This window comes from Alosa pseudoharengus, unplaced genomic scaffold (genome assembly GCF_046254945.1).
Source record: "Alosa pseudoharengus isolate Yale_2024_CS ecotype anadromous, Long Island Sound unplaced genomic scaffold, YU_APseudo_1.1 YU_APseudo_1.1_scf_16, whole genome shotgun sequence".
Taxonomy (NCBI): Eukaryota; Metazoa; Chordata; class Actinopteri; order Clupeiformes; family Clupeidae; genus Alosa; species Alosa pseudoharengus.
In genome coordinates, this window is record NW_027468630.1 from 27,717,134 (window position 1) to 27,744,125 (window position 26,992).

Sequence of the window (26,992 nt, forward strand, 5' to 3'; positions counted from 1 at the left end):
CTTAAACCTTGAACACAGGATTGTTTGGTTGACATGAATGTAATTAAATACCACAAGTTACTTTTTGAGCGGTAATACTGCCGAAGAAGATAACAATTTTCAGGCAAAATGTGCTACTAAGACTTGGGCATCACCCCACGCTGGAACAACATGCGTATACCCTCCTCTCCAGAAGGGGGTGCTGGGGGTTGTTCTTCAAAGAAAACTCTGGACATTACAAAGAGAAAGATACTGTAGTTTTGGATATTATCACTCATGCGCAGTAGAAAACAGTTGGTAATCGTGCGACGGTATAACCGTACATACTGTAAAGTAACGCGAATTGACCTGACGGGCTTTGTATTTCAATAACTCGAATATAGTAATTGTGGGCCCCGTGTTCTGGTCGAGAATCGCCGTCCCAGTGTGTCCTATCTCCAGTATAACAGGATTGTTTACAGCCCCTTGACAGAACATGGCGGCGGCCGACGACTCCCGCTACTACAACGGTAAGTCTCTTCACAGTCCCTTGACCCATACGGTGACATTCAGACGCACTGTCTTCCTCGTTTCTTCTGTAGATGGATTCTCATCCGAAAGAGAGGTGTTCAGCAGTGGCATGTTCGTCAGAGGTAAACACTGAAAGGCAATCATAGAAGTCAGCCCCGGACGCGATGACAAGACTGGCGCGCTTCTCATAAACTGTACTACTGTGTTGTATCCCGTTCATTGCGTAGCCTGCTATAATAACCGACTGATATTTCTTTGGGTCACCGCCGACTCAGTAATTTCATATTTGTCCAGTGTATAATTTCCCCCTTGTGGACAGAGGATTGGGATTGCTTATTGACGCATTTTGTATGTGAGCTTAGGATTCAGTTACGTAATTGGGCAGGCCCTAAACGTAGCTAGGTAATTGTTACACTAGACTCTTTTTTTACTTGGTTAGTGTTTTTAATGGTTGGTTTTAGTTTGCAATTGTATAATCTCTGGTGCATGCATCCTTAGCCTTGTTCTTTGTCTCTGTGAGCATCATGGTGCTCTTGTAATTGCCTGGCTTTACTGGTTGTATGACACCTAGAGTTAGGGTTATTGGTTGTATGACACCTAGGGTTAGATTCATTGGTTGTGTGACCTGTACATTTTGGTTGAGATATTTAGGATATTCTAAGCTGTAATGTCAACACAATCTCCTACTTTCTGACTACATGGATACCCTGTCTTTATGAATCAGTGTCTGCTTATATGTCTTTATTAATTAGTTAGAGGAAAGCTTTTTGTGTAAGAATTGCAGGCATGTATTTAGCCTATGTGTGAGAATGGTTGCTGAATATGTACCCAAATGAACCCAGACACATTTTGATCAATGTACAGTACACATTTATGGTGGTCAATTGGCACATTTGTCAGCAGAACTAAAACTCTTAACTCTTGCTCTCTCTGATCTGCCTATCTATGATCTATCTATTTATTTCATTTGGTTCTCTCTCTTCCAAAATGTTATGTCCTTTTTAGAGCATGATGACCGCGTTGGGGGCCCTCAGTTCCGGAACCGGAAGGTCCGGGGTCCGTTCCGGGCCCGCATGCACTCTGATCATCAGGGGCCGAGGCAGCGGCACAGAGGTGGAGCAGGGGGGTTCGGACCCACCCCCCGCTCCCGGTTTGATGATGATGATGGTGACATCAACATGGGAGAGGGGTCACAGGACGGTTCATTACAGCGCAGATAGTAAGTTCTTCCCCTTTTCCTTTCTCTTTCTTCCTTTCTCTTTCTCGTTCTTTCTTTCTTTCTCTTTCTCTCTCTCTCTCTCTCTCTGATGTGTTGCTGTGGTATATACATGTGTGGGGATCCATATATAAAGAGTTTTAGACCCTGGGCTGTATTTTGGGCACCAGCGCATGGCGTAAAGATTGTTTTCCACCCGCGCAAAGTTTAATTCGGTATTTTGCACGTTTATTTTTTAAACATTGCGCCCAGGGGTGTGGCAATTAACAACCTAGGGAGGGGCCTGGCGCGTTGTCTAAAAATCGCTATTCGGAAATCGATCTAAAGTGCATTTTACTCCGGATAATTCCTTTAAGGTAGCTCAAAATGACATCATTGGGTGACATACACCAGTATACCTGTAGGTCTAATTTTTGCAAATGTGATAACTCCAACATATCTCAAGGCTAGAAACAGTCACTTGGACGCAAATAATAACTTGTAAGATTTTGATAGTCAAAGGTCAAGGTCACTGTGACTTTATGTACATTCCATTGTGGTGAATAAACCTCTAAAAATCCCGCCAAAATTTTGGGAAATTAGCTTTTTCACCATCTCCCCCAGAGTTAGATAAGATGATACCCTTCCTATTTATATGTGTAACTCAGTCTGAAGCACCCACCATTAGCATAGCATAGCTCATTGAGGTGGGCAGTTCCAACTAGCCTATCCCCCAAAAGTGACAAAAGCACTCAAACATTGTTCTATTTACATGTTGTGACTAGTATAATTACAAAGTGTACAAATTTTTATGTAAAACGAAGCCCTGCTACTGCAGCTTTTCAGGTGCTGCGTGCAAATCACTCTGCCAAGGTAGCAGTGCTTTTCCTGAATGAAAACAAGTTTTAAACAAGTTTGCATATGCTTAGAAATGCTTAGTTCAAAACAAGTTTGCATATGCTTAGAAAATCGCATATTTGTAGCCTATATGTTGTAACTGTATAAGTCACAACATGTAAATGGAAAAAAATTTTGGAGCTCTTGTATCACTTTTAGGTGCTATTGGCTAGTTGGAACTGCCACCTTAATGAACTATGCTAAGCTAGGCTAACAGTGGGCGCTTCAGACTGAGGCACTGCACGCACAGAGACGATAAGGGTATGTATCATCTTATCTAACTCTGGCGGAGACAGTGAGTAAGATAATTTCCCAAAATGTTGGTGTGTTCTTTCAACACTTGATTAGGAGTGCAAGTGGCTAGGGTGAGAGTGTAGCTAGTTTCGGAAAGGGTCTTTCACCCACAGATCACAAATTAATTTGAATTTCATGGTCAAAGTAGCCTGGAAAATCCAGGTAATCTAGAAAGATTAAGGGTCTGGCCACGAACAATGTAATGGCCCAACTCGAAGGGCGGCACCAAGCGTGCATTTGAAAATCTCACTGCACGCAATTAGATAACACTAGACCAATGTTTACTCTGAATGATTCCGGACTTCGACGGAATTGGATAACACTACGACCGATGTTTACTGAGCTCCAACGTTGCAGCACTGTCGTTATCAGTTTAGCTCGCCTCTGGCCCGCATATATCAGATACGCCGATTTGATTGGTTTCCCGGGATGCAAGGGGTAAAAGTAACGTGCATCATTGGTCATTGCCAGAGTGTCTCGTAGAGACAATTCCATTATGCTCTCGCGGGAAGGATTTCTAGGGTATGGTCAAAGGTCATTGCCTGTAGGAAGTTTTTTTTTTTTAAATTCGGCACACAGAGTCACTTGCACTCAAAGATGAACTGATTAGATTTGAGTGGTCAAAAGTCAGTGTTACTGTGACCTCACAAAAAACAACATGGGCCTACTGTATTTTTACACCTTGAACACAATATCCTAAAAACACCTTGAGGGAGTTATTTAAAATTTAGCACAACTTAGGCCCTGTACACACATACCCAGATATTTTGTGTTTGGGTCTTTCGTCCACACGTAAACTGTGTTTTAGCCCACACAGATATATTTTAAAAGCCTTCTAAAGAGAATGCTGCTTTACTTGGATCTGTGTGAAGATCCAAAACAGAGATTTTTACAAACAAGGACATGATGGTTACTTTGGGAATTGTGTTATGTATTGAGTATATATAGCAAGTCAGTCAGTACTGTCCTGGGCTTTTCCTTCTGTACATCGATGTCCATCACGTGATAATAAAAATAATAACAGTACACTGTGTTTTCAGGATATCATGTTCAAGTTGTAAAAATATGTTTTTTTTGTGAGGTCACAGCAGGGTAGGAATTTCACGACGGCCATGGCCGTCGTAGCCCCTTGCGTTGGCCATGACGAGGTTTACAGGCCACGGTGGCCTTGGTGCCCCCTTCTTTCAATATTCTGCTTTGCGTCCTACCAATAGCGATATATATTTAGCCTATGGCCTGTCAAAACAATCTTAGCATTCACAGCGCAAATTACGCAGTGGAGAAAGTTAGCGCAAGAAAGAAAGTGCGTCTAAATTCACCCATTCTTCTCAGTTGAACTACTCGCGAAGTAGCCTACTCATCACACAGACATCACAAGTATCACACGAAAGAGCTTTTTCTCAGCTTTTAAACGATGTCAGCCGCTAATTGCTGTGGTGAACGGTTCGAGAGAAAAGTAAATAATATCATTCAATTTAATCATAAATTCTACTGAAGGTTTTGCGTCCATCTCCCTACCCATTCATCTCGGCGGAATACTTCACGAACCCCTCGTTTAACACATGACAAACCATATATCAGAATAAACAGCATAAACAGCAACTTACAGAACACAAAGGTGTAAAGCAGTCCCCTGTATAGTTAGCCGTTCCAGAGTAATCCCGTTTTGAATTTGCAGTAAATTTCAACATACATGGATGTCTCCAAATTTGGGCTTTAAGTTCTACACTGTTTAAATTGTTCCACATTATTTCGTAACGGGCCAAATACAAAATAAATATTACAAATGTCGCCTAGATATCGGTAAATCAGAGGACAGCTGACTAAGAGTTTGTGAAAGTAGACTTAATGATAACAAAATGCTAAGCATGCATCTAGGCTATTTGACTTTCTTAAAGCTGAGCTGTGCTTAAATTGTTCAATACATGATTTCATAACAGGCCAAATATCAAATAAATGTTAAATATAGCCTAGATATCTGTAAATATTGATCAGATGATTTACAGTTATATGTAATGTCTTCATGTTTTTGTAGTGTTTCATACAGTGATGCAGGTCTACTGCAGTGAATAGGCTAAATACAACTTTGATCATTTTTATAGCCTACTACTGTATAATTAACGTTGGCCTTAGTGCCCTGACATGTGGCCTTTATGCCCTCCACCAAATATGCCCAACTGAAGGCCAAGTGGCCTTGCCCCCAGAATGTTGAAATTCCAAGCCTGGGTCACAGTAATATTGACTTTTCATCACCCAAATATAATCAGCCACAAAACTTCTGTTAGGCTTTGGTTTTTGAGGATGGTCACTGAAAGGAGCTGTAACAGTTATTGGAGGCTGCTGAAAAGGCAAGCCAATGGCTATGGCACCCACATGCTATTTGGGGTCATGTTGTAACCTGAATTGACTCTGAGATGCTGCTGCTGTGTTTCTGGAGTGGTAGTTGTTGGTGCCTGCATCAAGGGATTGCATGTCAGCTGTGTATTTTGTTTATCAGATCATAAATGTCCACAGTAATGAAGAGGAATGGCTGGAGAATTTATGATATTGCTTGGTATGTTGGTATGTTGCTGATCGGATCATAAATGGCCATAGCAACAAAGAGGAATGACTGAAGAATTTGTGACATTGGTTGGTAGTTGGTATCGAAATATTTGTTGGTATTTGTTGATGTCTGCATCAAAGGCTTGCGGTTTGACTGGGTATATTGCTGATCAGATAATAAACCGCCACAGCAATGTAGAGGATTGATTGAAGAATGTGTACGTATTTGTGGTTGCCCACATCAAGGGCTTACGGTTGGTCTGGTTATGTTGCTGATCAGATCAGAAACAGTAAGAGCAAAGAAGAGGAATGACCAAAGACTTTGGTGGTACAGTAGTTCTTAGTGCCCTCATTAAGGGTTGGTGTTTTGTTTGTTGTATAGTTGCTGATGGGATCATAAATGGCCACAGCAAGAAAGATGATTAACTGAAGAATTTGTTGGTATCTGTGGGTTCCCACATCAAGCGATTGCAATTTGTCTGGCTATGTTGCTGATCGGATCATAAACGGCCACAGCAAAGAAGACAAATTACCAAAAAAATTGTCGATATTGGTTGGTAGACAACCTATCATGAGTGTGGAGGGAGGTGGGTCTGAGATGCCAGATACTACTGTTGAGCCTTCTGGAGGTCACCGATGAAAGACAAAGACAAAGGAAGTGAATATTTGTACCAAATTTGAAAAAAAAAAACTCTCTACAGGCATTTATGAAATATCATTTTCTCAAGAATGCAAGGCTCTTGACCTTTGACTCACAGACAACAAATATTTGAATTTGGTGGTCAAAGTGAATATTTGTATCACATATGAAATTATGTCAGGCTTTTTTTTTTTTAGGTTAATTCACCACAAAGGGATGTACATAAGGTCACAGTGACCTTGACCTTTGACCTTTGGCAAACAAAATCTTACAAGTTATTATTTGAGTCCAAGTGACTGTTTCTAGCCCTGAGATATGTTGGAGACATCACATTTGCAAATATTGGACCTACGGGCATACTGGTGTATGTCACCCAATGATGTCATTTTAAGCTACCTTAAGGAATATATTGCACTCAGGACATTACATCTAGCTTGGATTTGATCAGTAGACATGATTGATGATAATATATTTCCATTTGTCTACCATAAATGACCTAAATATTATTTCTCAACCAATCATTGAAGTAAATATGTATTTGAAATCACTGGCTGGATCACACTATTTAGGTGGTTACAGCAACAAAAATAATAAAAAGGCCGAGCATTTTTCTTTTGATTTATAAAGTCCACAGATGGCTCTTTCATGTGCAGAAAGAATTTTGAAAAAAGGAAGTTGCTCATCGGAGATATTCAGGTCTGAATATTGCTATTTTTTGGGTATTCGCCAAAAGGCATGTGACATAGTGGATACATGCAGTCCTGGACTGACACCCGTCACACCTTACGCCTTGTAATTCCAGTTTTAAACTAACCTTGGATGCACCTTTGATGGATTGTTACTTTGCTGTGTTTAAATCTGACAGCAGGAGGGATGTCAACATTTTATGCAATTTTGGGCCATTTTTTGAGGTTTTTTGGCCGAAAACAAGGAGGGGGTCTTAACTCCCCCTGGGTTGTTTCAAATTTTTTACTATTTTTGCTTTTTGAGTTTAGGTGGACCCTTCAAACTGGCCAAGTTTCATCAAAATCGGTGAATGTCAAAATGTATCACCCCCGCCTGGTCCTCTCATGGACACACTCTTAATTGCATATCATTTCTGCGTGTTCTTTGATGTGTCTATTAGGGCTGTCACTTTACGTTCGAAAATCGATTGCGCAATCGATTGGACCCAAACAGCACAAGTTTCGAAAACTAAAATAGGGAATAAAAAGGATAGACAAAATTCACAAACAAGAATATAAGAATATAAAAGAATTCCGAAGTGCAGTAAGCATTGCGAAAGCTAAAAAGAAAATTCCCACCAATTTTACGCACCGGAAACAGCTGTTTCAATCAGCTGCTGTGCTGCTCGTGTTTTGCCAAAAAATGGAGGACAACGCGATCAATCTGTGCGACCTGTGCGAGAGAGACGAGTGATAGGCCCTAATAACTTGAGGAGTTCGATGTGGAAGTACTTCGGATTTTTGGTATATCAAACTATGGAGAAGAACAAAGCGGTAGGCTATGCAAACTGTGCAATTGAGTTCTACGTAGGCGAAATTTGTTTGACATTTCTAATCGTAAACACAGACACAGCTACGTTGAAGCTACGTTTACGTTCGTCCTAATGCCTGTTAGTTGTTTGTGAATTGGCCTATATTTGCTGTTGAAAATGGAAACGTCTTTAGACATGAAAAATCGATTTTACAATTGATTCAATGAACACTTATGTCTCATCGAACAGGATTTTTTCACAAAAGTGACAGCCCTAGTGTCTATGTCCCCACACACTCAGAACAGATCTATGATGGTAAAAAGAAGAATCATAAATGATCAGACAAGTGCTCTTTTTGTGCAAGCACTTTCACAGACGTCAAGTCAACTGTCAGACTCTGTAGCAGACTTATTTGATCACTTTAATGCAAAAATGGCAAACATTATGGATGACATTGCTCCATTACAATTCAAGAAAGTTAAGGACAAACAGAGCACCATGGAAGCAAAATCCAGCGGTTAAACTCCTAAAAAGAGAGTGTTGGAAGACCGAAAGAAAATGGCGTAAATACAAACTTCAAATCCACTATGAAATCCATAAAGAGATGCTCCGCACATATATCTTTGAAATATGCAAAGCAAGACATCATCAGTAGAAGTTCAAATAACACTCGTGTTCTATTTTCAACTGTCAATAAGTTAACAAATCCCCCACTCACAATTAGCGCCTGAACTTCTCTCAACTAATAAATGCAATGAGTTTGCATCTTTTTTCAAAGGTAAAATTGAGAAAATCAGACTCAACATATCTGCTCAATTACTAATTTAACATCCGGAACTTACAGCTACAAATAGAGGGAAACTTAACTTGATGTCAGAGTTCAGCTTGATAGACCACGACACACTTGAAAAAAATGGTACAGAATCTCAGCTCTTCCACATTAGACATTAGACATTTTGCCAACCAATTTCTTCAAAACTGTTTTTCACCTTATACTGTAGCAGCAGATGTCCTTCACATGGTAAATTTATCACTGCTGTCTGGCATTTTTCCTAAGTCACTGAAAACAGCTGTTGTAAGGCCACTTCTCAAGAAGAATAACCTGGATGCCTCCATGCTAAACAATTACAGGCCCATATTCAATTTACCTTTTATTGGCAAAATTATTAAAAAAGTAGTCTTTAATCAATTAACCACCTTATGGGTATTATGATTACTGTCAGTCTGGTTTTCGGGCAAATCACAGCACTGAAACAGCTCTCATTAAGGTTTTCAATGACATACGCCTCAACACAGATTCAGGTAAAACATCAGTCCTAGTGCTACTGGACCGTAGTGCAGCATTTGACACTGTTAATCACAATATTTTATTTTAGAACACTGGGTTGGATTTACAGGCATAGTTATCAACTGGCTCAAATCATGTCTACAAGAAAGGAGTTTCTTTGCTGCCATTGAAAAAAGTACCCTAACACCAACGTCCTTGACCTGTGGTGTTCCCCAGGGGTCGATCTTGGGGACACTATTATTCAACCTCTATATGCTCCCACTTGGACAAATCATTCAAAATAATTTGATTTCATATCATAGCTATTTAGATGACACACAAATTTACTTAGCTCTGTCACCAAATGACTATTGTCCCCTTGAATCTCTGTGTCAGTGTATAGAACAAATCAACACCTGGATGTCTCAAAATTTTCTTCAGCTGAACAAAGAAAAAACTGAAGTAATTATATTTGGTAAAAAGGAGGAAAGACTTAGGGTTGCCACTCTCCTTGACACAAAAGGGTTGAAAGCAAAGGATACTGCTTTTTACCACCTCAAAAATATTGCCAAACTTCGAGGGCTGATGTCAAAAGATGATTTAGAAAAACTCATTCATGCATTTATCTCCAGCAGGGTTGATTACTGCACTGGACTTTTCACAGGCCTTCCTAAAAAGACTATCAAACAGCTTCAGGTGATACAAAATGCAGCAGCTATAGTTCTCACAAAAACTAAAAGAACTGATCACATTTCTCCAATTCTTAAGTCCCTGCACCGGGTTCTAGTAAGTCACAGAATTGACTTTAAAGCACTACTGCTTGTTCATAAATCACTAAATGGAGAAAAACCTGTTAGTAAAACCTGTTGTTAGAACTAAACATGGTGAAGCTGCTTTTAGCTGCTATGCGGCTCATCTCTGGAACCAACTTTCGGATGACATTAAAAGGGCCCCAACTGTAGCCAGTTTTAAATCTAGGGCTATATTTTGGGTCACCAGCGCATGGCGTAAAGTTCGTTATTCACCGGCGCGAAGTTGAATTCGTTATTTTGCACGTTTATTTTTTAAGCATTGCGCCCAGGGGTGTGGCAATTAACAACCTAGGCAGGGACCTGGCGCATTGTCTAAAAATCGCTATCATACACCACCTAAACCTGGTCAGAAGTCAATGGCGAGTTGTTCATATGCTATTTTAGAGCGCATGTCAACAGTCATATTGGCATTCATGTGGCCTTCTATCATTCATGAACGCACACCAGCGCACGTCCATGCAAAGCATTACAAATTGCACGATTACAAATTGCACGATTACAATGGGAATCTCATGATGAGTAGGCCTAGTTATTCACCATCATTTGCAAATTGGTAATGACGGTTAAAAGTGATTAGGGGAGAGGCGAGAGACACGTATGGAGCACAGCTGAAGACGCACTGTCACGAGATATAAGCAACTCCTCTGCAGGATAAATGTTGTTTTATTCAGTCATTTGAGCAACATTAGGGTAAGTGTTGCTTTTTCCAGCCTATGTTTTCGATGGTAACCCATTGTCAGTCAATAGTGAAAGTAACTGCATATAACTGTCTTGTCGTTGACTGACTCCTTGGTGAAGTTAGTTTCACTTTGCCAATGAGTTCAAATAATAGACGAGTGCAAATGCGTGAAGGCTATGCTAGGTTTTAGTAAAGCATGGTTTAAGAATGACTATTCCATACGGTCTCGCAAGCAGCCTCCTTCAAATGCGCCGTTGAATGCCAAAATACCGATGCATTTATTTGACATATCGCGCGTTGCGCCGTTAAAGGGAATGACAGATGTCATTCTTATTGGTTTAAAATGATGTTACGCCCCAAACACACCCATATGACTGATTAAAAGACCTAGGAACACCTTGTTACGCCATGCGCTCCACTTTTGAGAACGAAACCCCTCCCAATGTGAACTGGACATCCTACTAAATTTGAATAGACTTTTGACGAGTGACCATGCACTTTAGAATGTCATGATAGGGCCCCTAGACTTAAGACCAAACTGTTCTCAGATGCTGTCTGCTAACTGAGTTACAAATTCTGAATCGATTTTGAAAATTATTCTACTTTGTGTGTTTTATGCTTTCTTTTTTTATTATGATATTTACCTTTTAAACTATTCTTTCACTATTGCCCTTTTATGCTTTTGATTGTTATTACTGTTTGCTTTTGTTTATGTAAAGCACATTGAATGACCTCTGTGTATGAAATGCGCTATATAAATAAACTTGACTTGACTTCCTACATTCCAACATAACGATAGTTTAACATGCGTACTTTTGAATGTAAGACAACAAGATGACTAACTTCCTACCGTTTCCAGTGAGTAGATTCCATGTTCAAGGTGAGAAACAGTTTTCATCAGATGGTCCAAATTGCGCTGACTGCCGGCATCCATCTTGTTCAGTAAAGAACAAGCCATGTTAGTAACGGTGGCAACGGTGATCTCTACCAATCAAAGGCTCTGCTTTTACACGTTAGGATTTTGGGTAGTGTAGTGCTTTAACGTGAAATCGTGAACAAAACACATTTTTCTCAAAACTAGATGGATGCCCCATGAACTTTTGACATCTATATGACCATATCACTCGCTTAGTCATGACACAGTTGGTTTTAAGTCTACCACTGGCGGTTATGATGTTATGGCTTACACTCCAGTTGTCAATGGAGAAATTGTGTTGAATTCTTACTTCCGAAATGGGTGGTGGGCGGGACTGCTGAGCTCTATAGTTTGGTACATAATGTGATGTTTTTTCATATTAGGTGACACTGGTGGTGTGTGTGTGTGTGTGTGTGTGTGTGTGTGTGACTTGTGTTTATGTGCTGGTGGTGTTTCTTACTGCGAGACCTTTATTTCCCTATTCTCTCTAGTAACCCATATGGCCGCCCAGGTCGCCGCGGAGATGGCCGATTTGACCGTGATCGTAAAGGAGGTGGTGGATCTGGTCACAGAGGAGGAGGGCCTTCAGGAGTAGGAGGAGGCGGGGGGGGAGGAGGAGGAGCCGGTGGGAAGAAGGGCTGGTTCAAGATCATAGTAAGTAACACACACACCCACACACACTAATTTATACAAATCCAAACATAGTGTCAGTTGCTGAATGACTTCCTACTAGTTCACAAAATGCCTCATCAAAGTGTAATTTGTCTTGGTTAGGCTGACTAAATACTGCCTTTACAGGTCAAGTTCACAGACCTTGTCACAGTGTTCGTAATGATGCGTGTGTCATTTGAACCTTCAGATCCCTTATGGGAAGAAGTATGAAAAAAAATGGCTGCTTGACGTGCTTCAGAATCTCTGTCCTGTCCCCTTCACGCCAGTCAAAGTAAGTCAAGTCACACACACACACACTTTCAATAGCACAAACACACACAAATGCATCACATGTGTATGTGTGTGTGTGTGTGTGTTAATGTACTGTTTCTCTCCAGTTCAGCACAGAGGGTCATAGAGTCCAGTTCTACATTGAGGATTCCTCCACTGCCAACGCGCTACAGAAAATCTCCCGCAAGATCACAGACACAGAGGGCTACAAGGTACATCTCACAATACCTACACTAGACCCACGTCCGCCATGGAGACGCTCACACGCCCACACACACACGCTCACACACACACACACACACACACACAGAGCATCCATCTGAAACACCATCCTACTTCCTACTCTGTTGAGCTGTGTGTGTTGTGTAATGTCCATGCTGTGGGGTTGGTGTGGTTGGGATAAGCTGCAGTGTGGGCCCCTGTGTGAGCTGAATGTGTGTGTGTGTATCTTTCTGCAGGTCATTGTGATCTCAAACCCCTGTGCCCCCCCCCTCGCTGACCTGAAGCCAGAAGAGATGGAGAGCCTAAAGGTCAGACATAGTGCCCCCATGTGGGTTGGGAGGGATACTGGTTGGGTCATGAGTTTCCAAACAGTACATGCTGAGAACATAGATGTTGCCTTGGTTAAAAATATGTCTAGATAAACATGTGTGTGTGTGTGTTTGATGTTGCCTTGGTTAAAAGTATGTCTAGATAAACGTGTGTGTGTGTGTGTGTGTGTGTTTGATGTTGCCTTGGTTAAAAGTATGTCTAGATAAACGTGTGTGTGTGTGTGTGTGTGTGTCTGATGTTGCCTTGGTTAAAAGTATGTCTAGATAAACGTGTGTGTGTGTGTGTGTGTGTAAATAAACTCTGAAACTCTGGTTTCAGCAATGTATGTCCAAGCGCTTTGATGGCTCTCAGCAGTATCTGGATCTCAACAGCATACGCACAGACCCAGGTAACAACCCCCCTCTAAATATGTCAACTCCATATTTCCTTTTTTGTGTTCGCTCGAAATGCTACATTAGTGTGTGTGCGCACGTGCGTGTGTGTTTGTTTTGGAATATTCATTGCCATGCTGTTTTCTCCTGCAGATCTGGTGTCCCAGAACATGGAAATAATTCTGAATAGAAAACACTGCATGCATGCTGTTCTGAAAATCATTGAAGAGAATATTCCAGAGGTGAGACACACACACACACACACACACACACACACACACAGTGTGCTAAATCACAGAATCAGCACACTGGCACTTTCTGAGCAGTATGACCATATTATGAAATTTATTTCCATCACTTCCGTCACGCAATTAGCATGCTAGTTCTTAGTAGCCAATACAACACAGAGCAAGCTGGTGGAAGGAAGATTAGCTTGATTCAGGGCATTGGGTTTGTGGGGGTGGGATGGAGTGGGGGGGGGGGGGGGCTCTCTTGAGCAGTACTTGTCGGAGGATGCCTGTGCTATAGCCTGTAGATCATTCAACTTGTCCAGAACAAAACTAAAATACTTTTTTCTGCTCTGTCTGTGTAGTTAGAACAGGCCTTGGCCAAAAGCATCACACTTTACATCACACAGACACACACACACACACAATATGCATGTTGTTGTCACAGAGAAGCACATTCTAGACACAGTACAAATGCACTCACAAACACATTCCCATCCTTGCAGAAGTAGCATGCATACTAGTACGCGCGCGCGCACACACACACACACACACACACACACACACACACACACACAGAGAGAACATGTTTACAGGCCAGTCATGTTGTTGACGTGCTACAGGCGCTCTGGTCTCATGACTTGTGACACACACACAAAGAGGAATGTGGTTTAACATCTGCAAGCTGTGGGTAGTTGAGTGTGTGCACATATGCCTCACATGCTCGCTCAATCATGCACACCACACACACACACACAGAGAGAGAGAACATGTTTAGAGGCCACAGTCATGTTGTTGACGTGCTACAGGCGCTCTGGTCTCATATGACTTGTGACACACACACAAAGAGGAATGTGGTTTAACATCTGCAAGCTGTGGGTAGTTGAGTGTGTGCACATATGCCTCACATGCTCAATCATGCACACCACACACACACACACACACACACACAGACACACACAGCAGTCTGTCTGACCATTGCTCTCCTGAGCTATAAAAGAATAGACATGCTCTGTAGGAAAAGCAAACAATAGAACTGCCATATCCCAGATAAACAAATCTAAAATCACACACACACACTTTCATGATGGACATAGTAGGAAGTCACTCATTTTTTCTTACTTAGCCTTTTGACATCTTGAAATCTCTTCTTTCTACATCTCATCCTTCCTTCTGTCTTCCTTTGTCTTGCTCTCTCTCTTTCTTTCTCTCCCCCCCTCTTGCTCTCTATCTCCCCCCCTCTCTTCCACACTCTCTGTGTAGTTGGTCAGTCTGAATCTCAGCAGTAATAAGCTTTACAAGTTGGACGATATGGCGGAACTCGCCAGCAAAGCGCACAACCTGAAGATCCTCAATCTGTCACACAACGAGGTGAGTCTTGCACGTGCACACACACACACACACATACACACACACACACACACACACACACATACACCACATGGCATCAGACACACACATACGGTATACGCCAGCACACACACACAGCACACACTATATGCCATATGAATGTGAATTAATATCAAATGTGTTCTAGTACTCTGCCATATAACGTGGCATTCCTGTCAAGTGCACCTGCGCTAGTCACCACCCTCCAACATTAATTTGCTGTGGCAACTGAACGGTAGCTTTTCATCACAGACACCACCTTCTCCTCAACCTCCCCACAGATGCATGTGCATCAGAACAAACAGTGTAGCTCGCTCTCTCTCTTTCTCTCCCTTTCTCTCTCCTCTTCTTTCTCTCTCACTCTCTCTCCCTTCCTCTCCCTCCCTCTCTCTTCCTCCCTCTCTCACTCTCTCCCTCTCTCCCTCCCTCTCTCTCTCACTCACTCTCTCTCCCTTCCTCTCTCTCTCACTCTCTCTCACTCACTCTCTCTCCCTTCCTCTCTCCCTCTCTTTCTCTCTCTTTTTTTCTGTCTCTCACTCACTCTCCCTCTCTCTCTCCCTTCCCCTCTCTATCTCACTCTCTCTCTCTCTCTCTCTCTCTCTCTCTCTCTCTCTCTCTCTCTCTCTCTCTCTAGCTGCGGTCGGAGCGGGAGCTGGATAAGGTGAAGGGCATGAAGCTGGTTGAGCTGTGGCTGGACCACAACCCCCTGTGCGACTACTTCAAGGACCAGCCCACCTACATCAGGTCAGCCACTCCCCCAGGGGTCAGGGGTCGTCCAAGCAGTTTGAGGCGTCTGTGTGAGGGAGTGTGTGAGGGAAAGGGGAAGGGGGCAGGTTGGGTTAGGGGTGGTAAGGTGAAGGTGATGACCGTGAGGGTGGTCAACAGGGCCATCTCCTTGTGTGTTTTGCCTTTCGCCTGTGTGTATGATCAGCTGGTGTGATTTGAGTGCAAGTCTCCAGCTGTGGATGATTCAACAGGTCTTGTGTTTGCACACAAACATGATGAAGGAAAGGGGGAGAGAGAGAGAGAGAGCAAGAGAGGGGGAGAAAGAGGGAGCAAGAGAGGGAGAGAGAGAGATTCAGTAGCAATCTACTCACACACAAACACCACACAGATTCTGTGGCTGCTGTATTGTGAGACACACACACACACACACACACACTTGTAAATATATGAACATGCACACGTGCACAAGTGTAGGTTCATGAGCCAACTACTCTTTGGAACTGATGTGCAGACCCAAACACACACAAAGGAGTGGTCATTGGTCCCACGTGTGTACAGTACACTGTTTGGAAGACTGATGGAGCGAGAGAGCGAAAGAGAAAGAAAGAGAGAGAGAGAGCGGGGGGGGGGGGGGGGGGGGGGGGCGGGGGGGGGGGGGGGGGGGGGGGGTGGCCACTGTGCTTGTCTGTAGCTCTGATGATGTCTGGTAGTATGAGGATTTACAATGTTTTTGAGGTTAACTTGAACTAAAGACACCTCATACAAATGGACTGAACAATTCTGAATGGTTTTGTGTGTGTTTGTTTAGGCTTGTTTTGTTATTTTCATACTAAGCAACAAAATTGGTGTGCGTGTGTGTGTGTGTGTGAACCACTTGCCTCTGTGTCCCTGTGTGACTCTGTTTTGAATAAACACAGTTTTCTCCTAGGACTGGTGATCTGTGGCAGCTCTGTGTCTTGTTCACAGGTATAGGCTGTGACCAGGAAGCTCTCCCCTCTGTTCCTCCTTCTCCATCCTTCTCTGCAGCTTTTTGCTTGCGTTCTCCAGGCGGGGTCTCCAGACGGGTTATCTTGGTTCTTTACCTCTTCTCTCAAGGGGAAGCTGACCCCTCTCCCTCCTGACAGTCGCCCTGATTGACCGTCTGAGCTTGAATCTTATAGCTCACATTATTATGCTCACATTATTATTATCTCCTGAAATTTTAATAATCAAATATTAATAGCAACAAAAAAAAAAGATCCAGAAGACTAATTAACCTCCACCAAGAGTCTCCTGTTTCTTCAAAGGCAAGATTAGCCAAATTAAAACTGAAAGTGAACAGAACACCATTCTAGGTCTAGGAATTGTGATGTCTCAAATCCCCGTTCATGCGAAAAAACAAACAAAAAAGAGAAGCAGATGTCTCAAACTCACTTGCTTTTACCACATTGTAGACACCCAATCATGCTAGAATCATCCAATCATGCTCTACCAATGGCTCCTCTCCCCTCCCACCAACTCCCCTCAACCAATCGCAACGCTGCAGCGGGCCAGTGTGATAGGCTGGTAGCCAATGACGGGTAAGATCCCACCTTCCATCTCCCGGGGCAACCTAAGGCAGGCACAGTCATTAGATCTGGCCCAGTGGAGATCTGCAGCAGAGGTGCATCATGGGAGTTGGTGATGAACTCACCGGAAAGAAATCACAGACCATCAGACAAGAGGGGCTCTTGCCCTGGGAAGATGAGGGGAGGCCATTGTTTAAATCACTTTCTAAGCAGCTGATTGGTTCCTCACAGTTGACCTGTCCTCCAGTGAGCAGGGGGTAGATGAGAAAAGCTCCATGACCCCTCCGCCACAGTGGGCGAGGACGTGGGATGGTGTCCACCGCTCTGAGCTCCAGTGGGCCTGCAGCTGCAGAGCCGCACTGCCCGTCGGAATGGCTCTCCGAGCAACTGCCTTCACTTCTCCCCTAGCAGCACTCCTCCTTCCCATTTCCAGCCAATGGCAGCGCACGGTCAGGAGGGGGAGTGCAGACGGACATGTCCACCTGATACTGGGGCGTGAAAATCCAAACCGACTCACCTCTGAGCTTAGAGCACCTCCGTCTGCAAGGCAGACTCAGGCCCAAACACAACCAGAACCAAAAAGCCTCTTACACACACACACACACACTCATCTGATTATGAGATTATAAACAGCCATGGACTGTGGCTAAGACGGTCAAGAAGGGCAGTTGTTGCTTGGGGCAGCAGGGGTCAGCTTTGCCATGGGCATACTTCCTGCTTTGGCTATCTACAGATCTGCCTCTGCAGCGGGTTAATGGTGTTTTTTTCTGCAGACAGCCTCAAAGCCAGAGGACTGAATGTGTGTGTGTGTGTGTGTGTGTGCGTGTGTGTGTGTGTGTGTGTGTGTGTGTGTGTGTGTGTGTGTGTGTTTTCTCTCTTCAAGACAAACAGCTGGCTCAAGCAGAATATGTCTCTCAGTGATCTGTCTGTGTGTGTATGTCAGGGTGGTGATGTGTTGGAACTTTTTTCCACAGTTTCAGGAGAATTCTACAACGCGTCAGTTTTGTTGAATGTGCGCTTTTCACGTGCATTTAGTGTGTTTGTGTGTGAGTGAGAGAGAGTGCCTGTCGCCATTCTAACTCTGAACTCTCTTACATGTACTTCCTTGAAAGCAGCAGTCACAACTGTGTGTGTCTGTGATTAGACACACACTATTACATACTGTGTGTGTGTGTGTGTGTTTTTGTGCTTGCGTGTGAATGCTAGTGAGGACACATTGCACTGTTGGCGGCTGTGTGTTTAATGATGTGTGTTCTCCTGCGTGTGGTGTGTGTGTGGCAACACAGGTGAGTCCCCGGAACTAGGTAAGTGCACCTGGGCTCTGGGATGTGTGGAATGGGTAAGAGGCATGACCTTACTGTCGCAAGTTTGAAATTGCGTGTTTGTATCGGACTCTGTGTATGGGGGGGAGATAGAAAGAGAGATCTTATGTATGCTATGCTTGTGAGAAATGGGGAGGGAGTGGGTCAACTTTACAAAATGTAAGAAGACATTCATGTTCTACAGTACCCTGGGATTTGATTGATTGGAATATTCATGGATTGATAAGACATGAATTATGTACTGAAAGCTTTGTTGATTTGGCAGGGAGGGTGTGTGTTTGTCTTTGTATGTGTGTCTACAGTGGTGTATGGTGAGAGTGTGTTCATAAGACTGGATGTGTGTGTGTGTGTGTGTGCGCGACTCCGAGAGTAGTCAGAGATGATGTTTCTCTCCTCTGCTCTCTCCTGGGTACCATGGAAATGACAGTGCCATCAGGGAGCGATTCCCTCGCTTGCTGAAGCTGGTGAGATACAGTTCATCATTTTCCACTCCCTCTCTCTCACACACACACACACACACACACACACACACACTGTTACATGTCCCGTCGGTCTCTCTGTCCCTCACCATCACAGTCATACTCTTGCTCAGCTTCTGTCTCTTTCTCTCTTTTGTTATTCTATCTATTCTGTTTCTCTATCACTCCCTCACTGTCACTATTGGTCCTTTGCTATTTTTCCTTCTTTTTCCTCTTTCCATCTAAAATCATCCTCTCTGTTCTTTCCATCATTCTTCCCTCTCTTTCCTAGACGCATTTTTTCCCTCTCACTCTCTAGGCTAGTTCTGCACCCTCTCTTGGTCAGCTATTGATTGCTGTTTTGCTCTCTGATGTTTTGCTGCACTCACAGTTCAGAGCGTGCTGTGCTCTCCCCTTTTTGTTTGTATTGAAGTCATAAACGGGTCAATAATTACATCCTCAAGGACAGCTAGCTCCCTACATAACACACTTCCACTCACACTTGTGCACACACACACACACACACACAAAAACACTGTTGAATGTGTGTGTGTGTGAAGTCAGGAAGCAGTAGTTAAGAAAGAGAGATTAGGAACAGCAGCAATATGTTCCCCTCCAGAAGGATTGTTTTGGTTTTGTTGCTCAGCGTGAGCGTTATCTGCTAGGACCTTATCAGCAAGTGGGCGCTGCCGCTCAGTCAGCAGGTTTTCCTACTGGGTGTCCTTTAATCAATGCTGCGCTGTGATTGGCCCCTGACTGAGATAGGGTGGAAATCTTCTAAATGAGAAGGCTTTGTCTCTGATGCTGATACTAATATTACTGTATATGATTTTCAAATGTCTTTCTCTCTCTCTCTTTCTTCATCCATCCATCTCTCTTCATCCATCCATCTCTCCCACTTCAGGATGGCCATGATCTTCCTCCTCCTATTGGGTTTGATGTCGAGGCCCCCACCACCATTCCTCCCAGCAAGGTACCTGAAGCTCCAGTCTCGCTGCTCTCATCTCCCCATTACACACACACACACACACACACACACTCTTTTCTTTGTTGTTCCAGGTTTTAATGCACTAGTGCTGTAACTGGCCATGTATGTTGTTATTATGACCGCCGCGCAGCGAAGTCAGATTTTTTTTTTTTTTCCGCATGTCCAAATTTCCGTCAAGGATTCCCGGGACACTGAAAGACCGGGGTAGACGAAACTTGGTGGGCATGTAACCCCATATGGATAGCATGGAACCATCGTTTTTTGTTTTGATCTGTAGCCCCCCCGCTGGACTGCACCCCTCGAAAGGAGGGTAGGGCAGACACAGTTTTCTGTGAATATCTCGAGAACCGTAAGGTTTAGGGGGACCATTTTTTTTTTGGTATGTTGATCTGAAGGGGCCACGAAATTAGAAGTGTAGGATCATTATGACACCCTCTGAATGCACGCCAAGTTTCGTGGAATTCCGTTCATGGGGGGCCACACAATAAATTAATTTATGTTACTATACACCAACTGGCCTGTAGGTGGCCGGAGACAGTTTTCTGTGAATATCTCGAGAACCGTAGGGCCTAGGAGGTCCACCTTTTTTTTGTATGTTGGTCTTAAGGGGGCATGTCAACCTATCCCATTACCACTTATTTCATGTATAGTGCCACCTAGTTAAAAATTAAAAAGCAAAAAATTAGGTGTTTTCATCACAATATCTCTGGCTGACATGGTCAAAACTGCACGAAATTGAAAGTGTAGGATCATTATGACACCCTCCGAATGCATGCCAAGTTTTGTGAACTTTCGTTCATGGGGGGGCCTTACAATAAAATAATTTATGTGTACATTTAGTGACCGTACACCAACAAGGATTCTTGGGACACTGAAAGACCGGGGTACACGAAACTTGGTGGGCATGTAACCCCACATGGATAGCATGGAACCATAATTTTTCATTTTGATCTGTAGCCCCCCCCGCTGTACTGGACCCCCAGAAAGGAGGGTAGGGCAGACACAGTTTTCTGTGAATATTTTGAGAACCGTAGGGCCTAGGATGACCAATTTTTTCCGTATGTTTGCCTCCAGGGGTCATGTTAACCCATTCCATGTGCACACATGTGCATAAACAGATACACACGCACAACATGACACTGTAGACATATGTACGCATGCATGCACATGCACAAACACACATACACAGGCAAACACACAAGCACGCACACACACACACACACACACACACATAATTTCTCAGAATTATGAACAGGTAAGATGGGGGTGGAGTTGTATAAAATGAATTTTACATGTGAAATCTATGTACTAATCATGTTTTGGTACTTGTTGTCTAGTAGATACCAGTGAGAATTGAGTGTGGATAATGCAATTTAGTGAGACAGTTAGAATCATATAGGCCTTTCAGCGTGATTTATTTTTGTGGAAAAAATGTGCTGGACTGGGCGGCGGTCATAATTTGTACCGCTCTGTGGTACATCTAGTTTTAATAAGCTGTTCCCTTCTGTTTTCAACCTCAGGGTAGTTATTTTGGTTCAGATGACATCAAGATCCTCATCTCGCGGTTCTTACAACAGTAAGTGTTTGTGTGTGTGTGTTTATTTGTGTGTCAGTAGCTGAGTGGAGGAAATGTCCCTTGGTGTGGTAGTTACTCGTCCAGCATTCTTCAGACTTTGTCACAAACAGACATGGGCCATGGCAGGACTTCAGATCAACTCCAGAGTACAGAGAAAGTGGGCACAGGTGGAAGTTGTGATGACTCCTGGCACTCTAGACCTTGAGCCTTGAAGGAGTTCTAAAACATTCCAAATCAAACTAGTCGACATGAGGCTCAAAGAGGACCTGTGTAGTGGTGGAACAGCACGCTCTGAGGCTAGAGCGAGTGTTTGTGGTCATGGTCTGTGGTATTTGGGCGATAAGCTGTCCTGCATACAGGGGGTAATACAAAAGCTTGTGGGCTTTGATCTGGTCAGGGAGGTCTCATCGTGTGTGTGTGTTCGTGTTCTTAGGTACTTCAGTGTGTATGACTCAGGAGACAGACAGCCTCTGCTGGACGCTTATCATGATGGCGCCTGCTTCTCGCTCAGCACACCATTCAGTGCACAGAACCCTGCCAGGTACGCATGCGCACACACACACACACACACAGAACTCTGCCAGGTACACACACACAGAGAACCCTGCCAGGTGTACACTCACACACACACACACACACACACACACACAGAACCGTACATACAAACAACGTTACCGAGTGTATGTTCATGCTAACACACACACACATACACACACACAAAACCCTGCCAGGTGTATACCCAGGCAAATACACACACAACCCTGCTAGGTGTATGGTCACATAAATGCGCACACACACACCACACACACTCTTTCACTCTGTCCACTCATTAACTGTCTGTATTTCCTACCCTTATGCCTGTTTTATGCTTCTGCGTCGAATTGACTGCGTACACCCGAAGAGCCCTCTGCTTCGCCGTGAACCCCTCTCTGACCCCTCCGCCGTATCTTGACTTACACCTCCAAAAAACTGTCATTCACATCAAGGCAACACAGACCACAAGGACTGTGATTGGTCAACTCGTCCTGTGTTGATAGTCGGTGTTTCAAGCAGCATACTGTGGGGAGTTAGCAACATGCTAGTTCACTGACATAAGCTTTGCAAATAAACTCAGACATATTTTGGTTACAATGATGGGGTTATCCGTTTGTAAAGTGTCTATATGTCAGAAATGTTTTGAAATTTGCACTTCACCAGCAAGCAGTACTTTATGGGCCGTTGTGCTAAAGTTCGCTTGCTACCATAACTTAAACTGGCTGGCAGACACCTCGCAAATAACCTCAGACTTATGTGCTGGTTACAGTAACTAGATCAATGGCTTTTACTGTGTCTCTTTCTCGTTACTTTTTACAAAATCTAAGCAAGAAAAGGCCAAACCAATAAGATTAATATTTTAGCACAGGTTTGCCATTCTGAGTACTGTTTCGGTCATACAGTCTATTGTTTCGGTGGTGAGCGACGCAGACACAGGCGACACCGAGCGTTATGGCGGTTAAATGCAGCGAGATGCAAAGCAACCTGACGCAGAACCATAAAAGGGTCACGACGCCGTAGGAGTGACAGCGTAGCTACGCCGTGGAGTTGACGCAGAAGCATGTGGAGCTCTTTATTGTGAGTTGGACCGTCCTATGCTCTTCTAATCTTATTTGCCTGTGTCCATCTCATTTCTCACATTCTCAGGTGTAGTTTGGGGGAGTACCAAAAAGACAGCAGGAATCTCAAGAGGCTGAAAGATCCCAGTAAGTTTTGCCTACAGAACACACTCTCTTGCGCGCACACACACACACACACACACACACACAGCCTCAGGTCAGTCTGCAGCTCCACCCCTTCACATCATCTCTTTCTCCTTCTCCTTCTCTTTTCAGCCACTCGTTTCCGCCTGGTCAAGCACACCCGTCTAAACGTGGTGGCGTTTCTGAACGAGCTGCCCAAGACTCAGCATGACATAGCGTGCTTCAACGTAGACGTCAACACGTACACGGTAAGGCCCTGATACCCTCCACTTTCAGACAGCGTACTTTCTAATCCTATTTCTACCTGTCATTCATATTCTGTGTATATGTGCTTTCAGAATACATTACTAACGTTCACTGTGAGTGGAGTCTTCAAAGAAGGTATGTTCATGAGCAGGTCACAAATGCAGTAAGTGTGTGTGTGTTTGTGTGTTTGTTTGTGTGTGTGTGTGTGTGTGTGTGTGTGTGTGTGTGCGAGAGAGAGAGATGGTTGGTTATAACTGACAAATAAAATATTCTGTTTTTCTCCTCTTCTGCCTCCCTCTCTAGTGGATGGTAAATCCAGAGATTCCGTGCGGGCATTCTCAAGAGTCTTCATCGCTGTTCCTGCTGGGAATTCTGGGTAATCCCCTCTCCCTTTTCAGAATCTCTATGAGTCTGTTGTAATAGAGACTTGATCATGCCTGGGTAGCCGCCTGGTCAGATGTTGCCGTCTAACGTGTCCTTGTTTACCTCTCTGCTCATGACAAGTAAACAAGATAACGACTTAACATGTTTATGTGATTGAGTCATAGTTTACGCAGACTTACATTCATTTTAACTGTTTGTTGTGGTCAAAACACAAGCACCACTGTCTGCCTTGGATCACATTTGTTGAGAAGAAAGGATTGACATATGGAGACAGGGACATTCACATCTGTTTGGCACCTTTTTTCTATTTCCATGAAATAAAGTATGTCAGTTCACTTGTAATCATAGTCACCCATGCTAATGCCAGAGCACGTAAACACAGAAGAATAGCAGGAGTCTAAGCTTGTAAAGCATACATGAGCATTTACATTAACATTCCCAACTTGGTTAGGTAAATATCATACTCTAGTGTTTGGTTATGCCTTAAGCAATCTTATGCCACTCCTTTGTTACATTAATCTTTCTCTCTCTCTCTCCCTCCCTCTCGCTGCCTTCCTTTCGCTCGCTCTCTTTGTCTCAGGTTGTGCATAGTAAATGATGAACTGTTTGTGCGGAATGCCACGACGGAGGAGATTCGGCGGGCGTTTGCGGCTCCAGCTCCGACCCCGTCCAGCAGTCCCGTGCCCACCCTCTCGGCCCCCCAGCAGGACATGCTAAACACCTTCTCCCTCAAGTCTGGCATGAACCTGGAATGGTCGCAAAAGTGAGTAAACACAAACATGAGTTCTCATCTCTCTGTCTGCTTGGAGACACCTCCACAATCAACCTAAACCACCTTAACAGTAAAACTCTGCTGGTCACCCTAGCTGTTGCCAGGAAAACCATCCTCATGAACTGCAAAACAAAATCCATATTTCTATCTGGAAAAAAACTATTTTTGGATCACATCTCACTAGACATATCAAATAGCCCTTCTGGTAATAACTCAAAAGACTCCCTCTCAATTTGGCCATCACTCTCCAAATTCCTAAATGCATAGCCCCGCTGGCCCCCTCTGCCTGAGACTCAGTTTTCGCAATTTCATTTACCATTCACTTATCAACCTTAGCAAACCTGCCTCACCATTGTCCGCCATACCCCTTCACTACTCAGATCACTCACCACTCACATAAACACTCACTCACATCCAGCAATTGAGATAAATCAGCAGGATTGGGATAACCCCCTCTTCCCCACTACTTGCCCCAAATCGATCCTCTATGTCTCCTCCCCTGAATGGCTCACTGTCAACCTGCAGTTTTCCTCTGTGCTGCTCTGACCTCCAGAGGTCTGAGACTGGCTCCCTTGTGGGGCGTTTGGGTGGATGAGCTGGAGGGGGTGCCTACCCTGAGGGAGGATGTGTGCACTTAGACATTAGAAGGCACACATACCACAGGGATAGTGGGGTGTGTAGATGAGCTGGCCCGTCAGTGGGATAACAGTAGTCAGAGGAAAAAATCTGATGAGACTGACCCAACCCATACTCAAAACTTCATACCCACTCCCTCTTATAACCAGGATACAGTACTACGACTTACAACATTTCATAGTATGCCAATCCTGCTGATTTCAATACTTAAAAATTCATCACTCACACACTTACACGCACGGACATGTCTATTCATGCACACACACACATGCACCTCCTCCACCCCCATTGTAATCGGTCCCCTTTAGCGTAATGTTTTGTCAAATACTGTCTTTATATGTTTCATGTTGTCTGTGATCACAAGCTCTGTCTATAATTTCAAAAAGTCTTTGTATAATGTATGTTTCATGTCTTTTACACTTAGTTTGGTTTTGTAAGCTTTGTGGGTTTTTGTTAATATTGTATAACACCTATGGAAAAATGAATAAAAATAAATAAAAAAACATTAGTAAACACAAACATGAGTAAACATAAACATGGACCTTCTGCATGAACCTGGGGGCTATGCCAAGTACGTGGTTTAGTGACAAACCTGGGTAAGTTAACTCAGAGTAAGGGGTAAACCTCCTAATAGATAGATAGATAGAGATAGATAGATAGATAGATGGGCAATTCCGCTCAAAACTGTCACATCCATAACGCCAACACAATGCCATAGTATTTAGTTGGCGTTATGGATGTGACAGTTTTGCGTGGAATTGCCCAGATACTTTATTGATCCCCTAGGGGAAATTCTCTAATAGAAGAGCTGTATGGCTTCATTCTCCTTACAAAACAATGCCATAGGGCTCTTGTTGTAGGCGGTTTACCACTTAATCTGAGTTAACGTACCCAGGTTTGTCACTACACCACGTACTTGGAATAGCCTCCTGGAATGGTCGCAAAGTGAGTAAACACAAACATGCACCTCCTGCATGAACCTGGAATGGATACAGAGGTGACCAACAGACACACATGCAGAGAGGTTTCTCACTTGAGTGTGTTCACATTGCACACACGCTTTTGCTCTTAGCTGTGCTGAGATCCTTCAATGTGTGTGACCTCTATGGTTTGTTTTTGTGTGTACTGAGCTTCTCTCTGTGTGCCTCTCTCCTCTTAGATGTCTCCAGGATAACGAGTGGGACTTTGACAGAGCTGCCACAGTCTTCACACAAATGAAGGTAATTTTGCACGCATACGCACACACACACACACAGAGACTTAGTCTTTCAAAAATGTTATTGCACACATATATAACCATACTCCACTAATTAATTTATGTAAATCCTTAGGTCCGCACACAGTCCTTTTCTTCTACACACACACACACACACACACAGACACGTTGCACCATCTCAGTCATCTCACTTTATAAAGACTAACATCCAGATGATTTTGCTAAAAAAACACCCCCTCTCTTACAAGTCAATAACCCAAACTGTTGTAAGACATCTCATAAAGGAATATGTGATAATTGGTACAGAAGTAGATAAGCCTTTATTTGTGGTGTTTGGACTTATTGTGCTTCTTCTTGTGTTTTTGTACAGGCTCAAGGAAAAATCCCAGACGTCGCTTTTATAAAGTGAAAAGGAACACAATTAATTTGTTTGTCATTCGGAGAGCATCAGCTGTCTTGTGTGGAAAATGTTTATCCCAAGACCCTGTTTTATATGGAATTTTGTTTGTTTTTTAGTTTGTTTTTATGAACACAGGGAAACACTAAAGAATGTCATGGCCAAAACTATCATTGTGTTTCTGTTTTAAATTATTTTGTACAGTGGCTTTTGACATAATTAAAAACCATGTTACAGTCATGTGGTGTCTGGGTGTTTTCATGATATCATGCTATTTAGAAATATTGTCATTGAAAT

The 26,992-nt window shown here is 43.4% G+C and overlaps 1 protein-coding gene across 1 annotated transcript; it reads left to right on the forward strand.

Annotated features, from left to right (window-relative positions):
• Positions 1-246: 246 nt before the first annotated feature.
• On the forward strand, positions 247-26,935 carry LOC143125838 (nuclear RNA export factor 1-like). The gene is made up of 21 exons (XM_076287600.1): positions 247-488; positions 1,495-1,708; positions 11,702-11,864; positions 12,070-12,153; positions 12,260-12,364; positions 12,611-12,682; positions 13,023-13,092; positions 13,229-13,317; positions 14,566-14,673; positions 15,326-15,435; positions 18,714-18,750; positions 19,649-19,717; positions 21,253-21,308; positions 21,742-21,849; positions 22,989-23,047; positions 23,177-23,292; positions 23,383-23,425; positions 23,594-23,666; positions 24,255-24,437; positions 26,242-26,302; positions 26,669-26,935. The coding sequence occupies exons 1-21, from the start codon at positions 455-457 to the stop codon at positions 26,705-26,707; spliced, it is 1,893 nt and encodes a 630-aa protein (XP_076143715.1). The 5' UTR covers positions 247-454; the 3' UTR covers positions 26,708-26,935.
• The last annotated feature ends 57 nt before the right edge of the window (positions 26,936-26,992 follow it).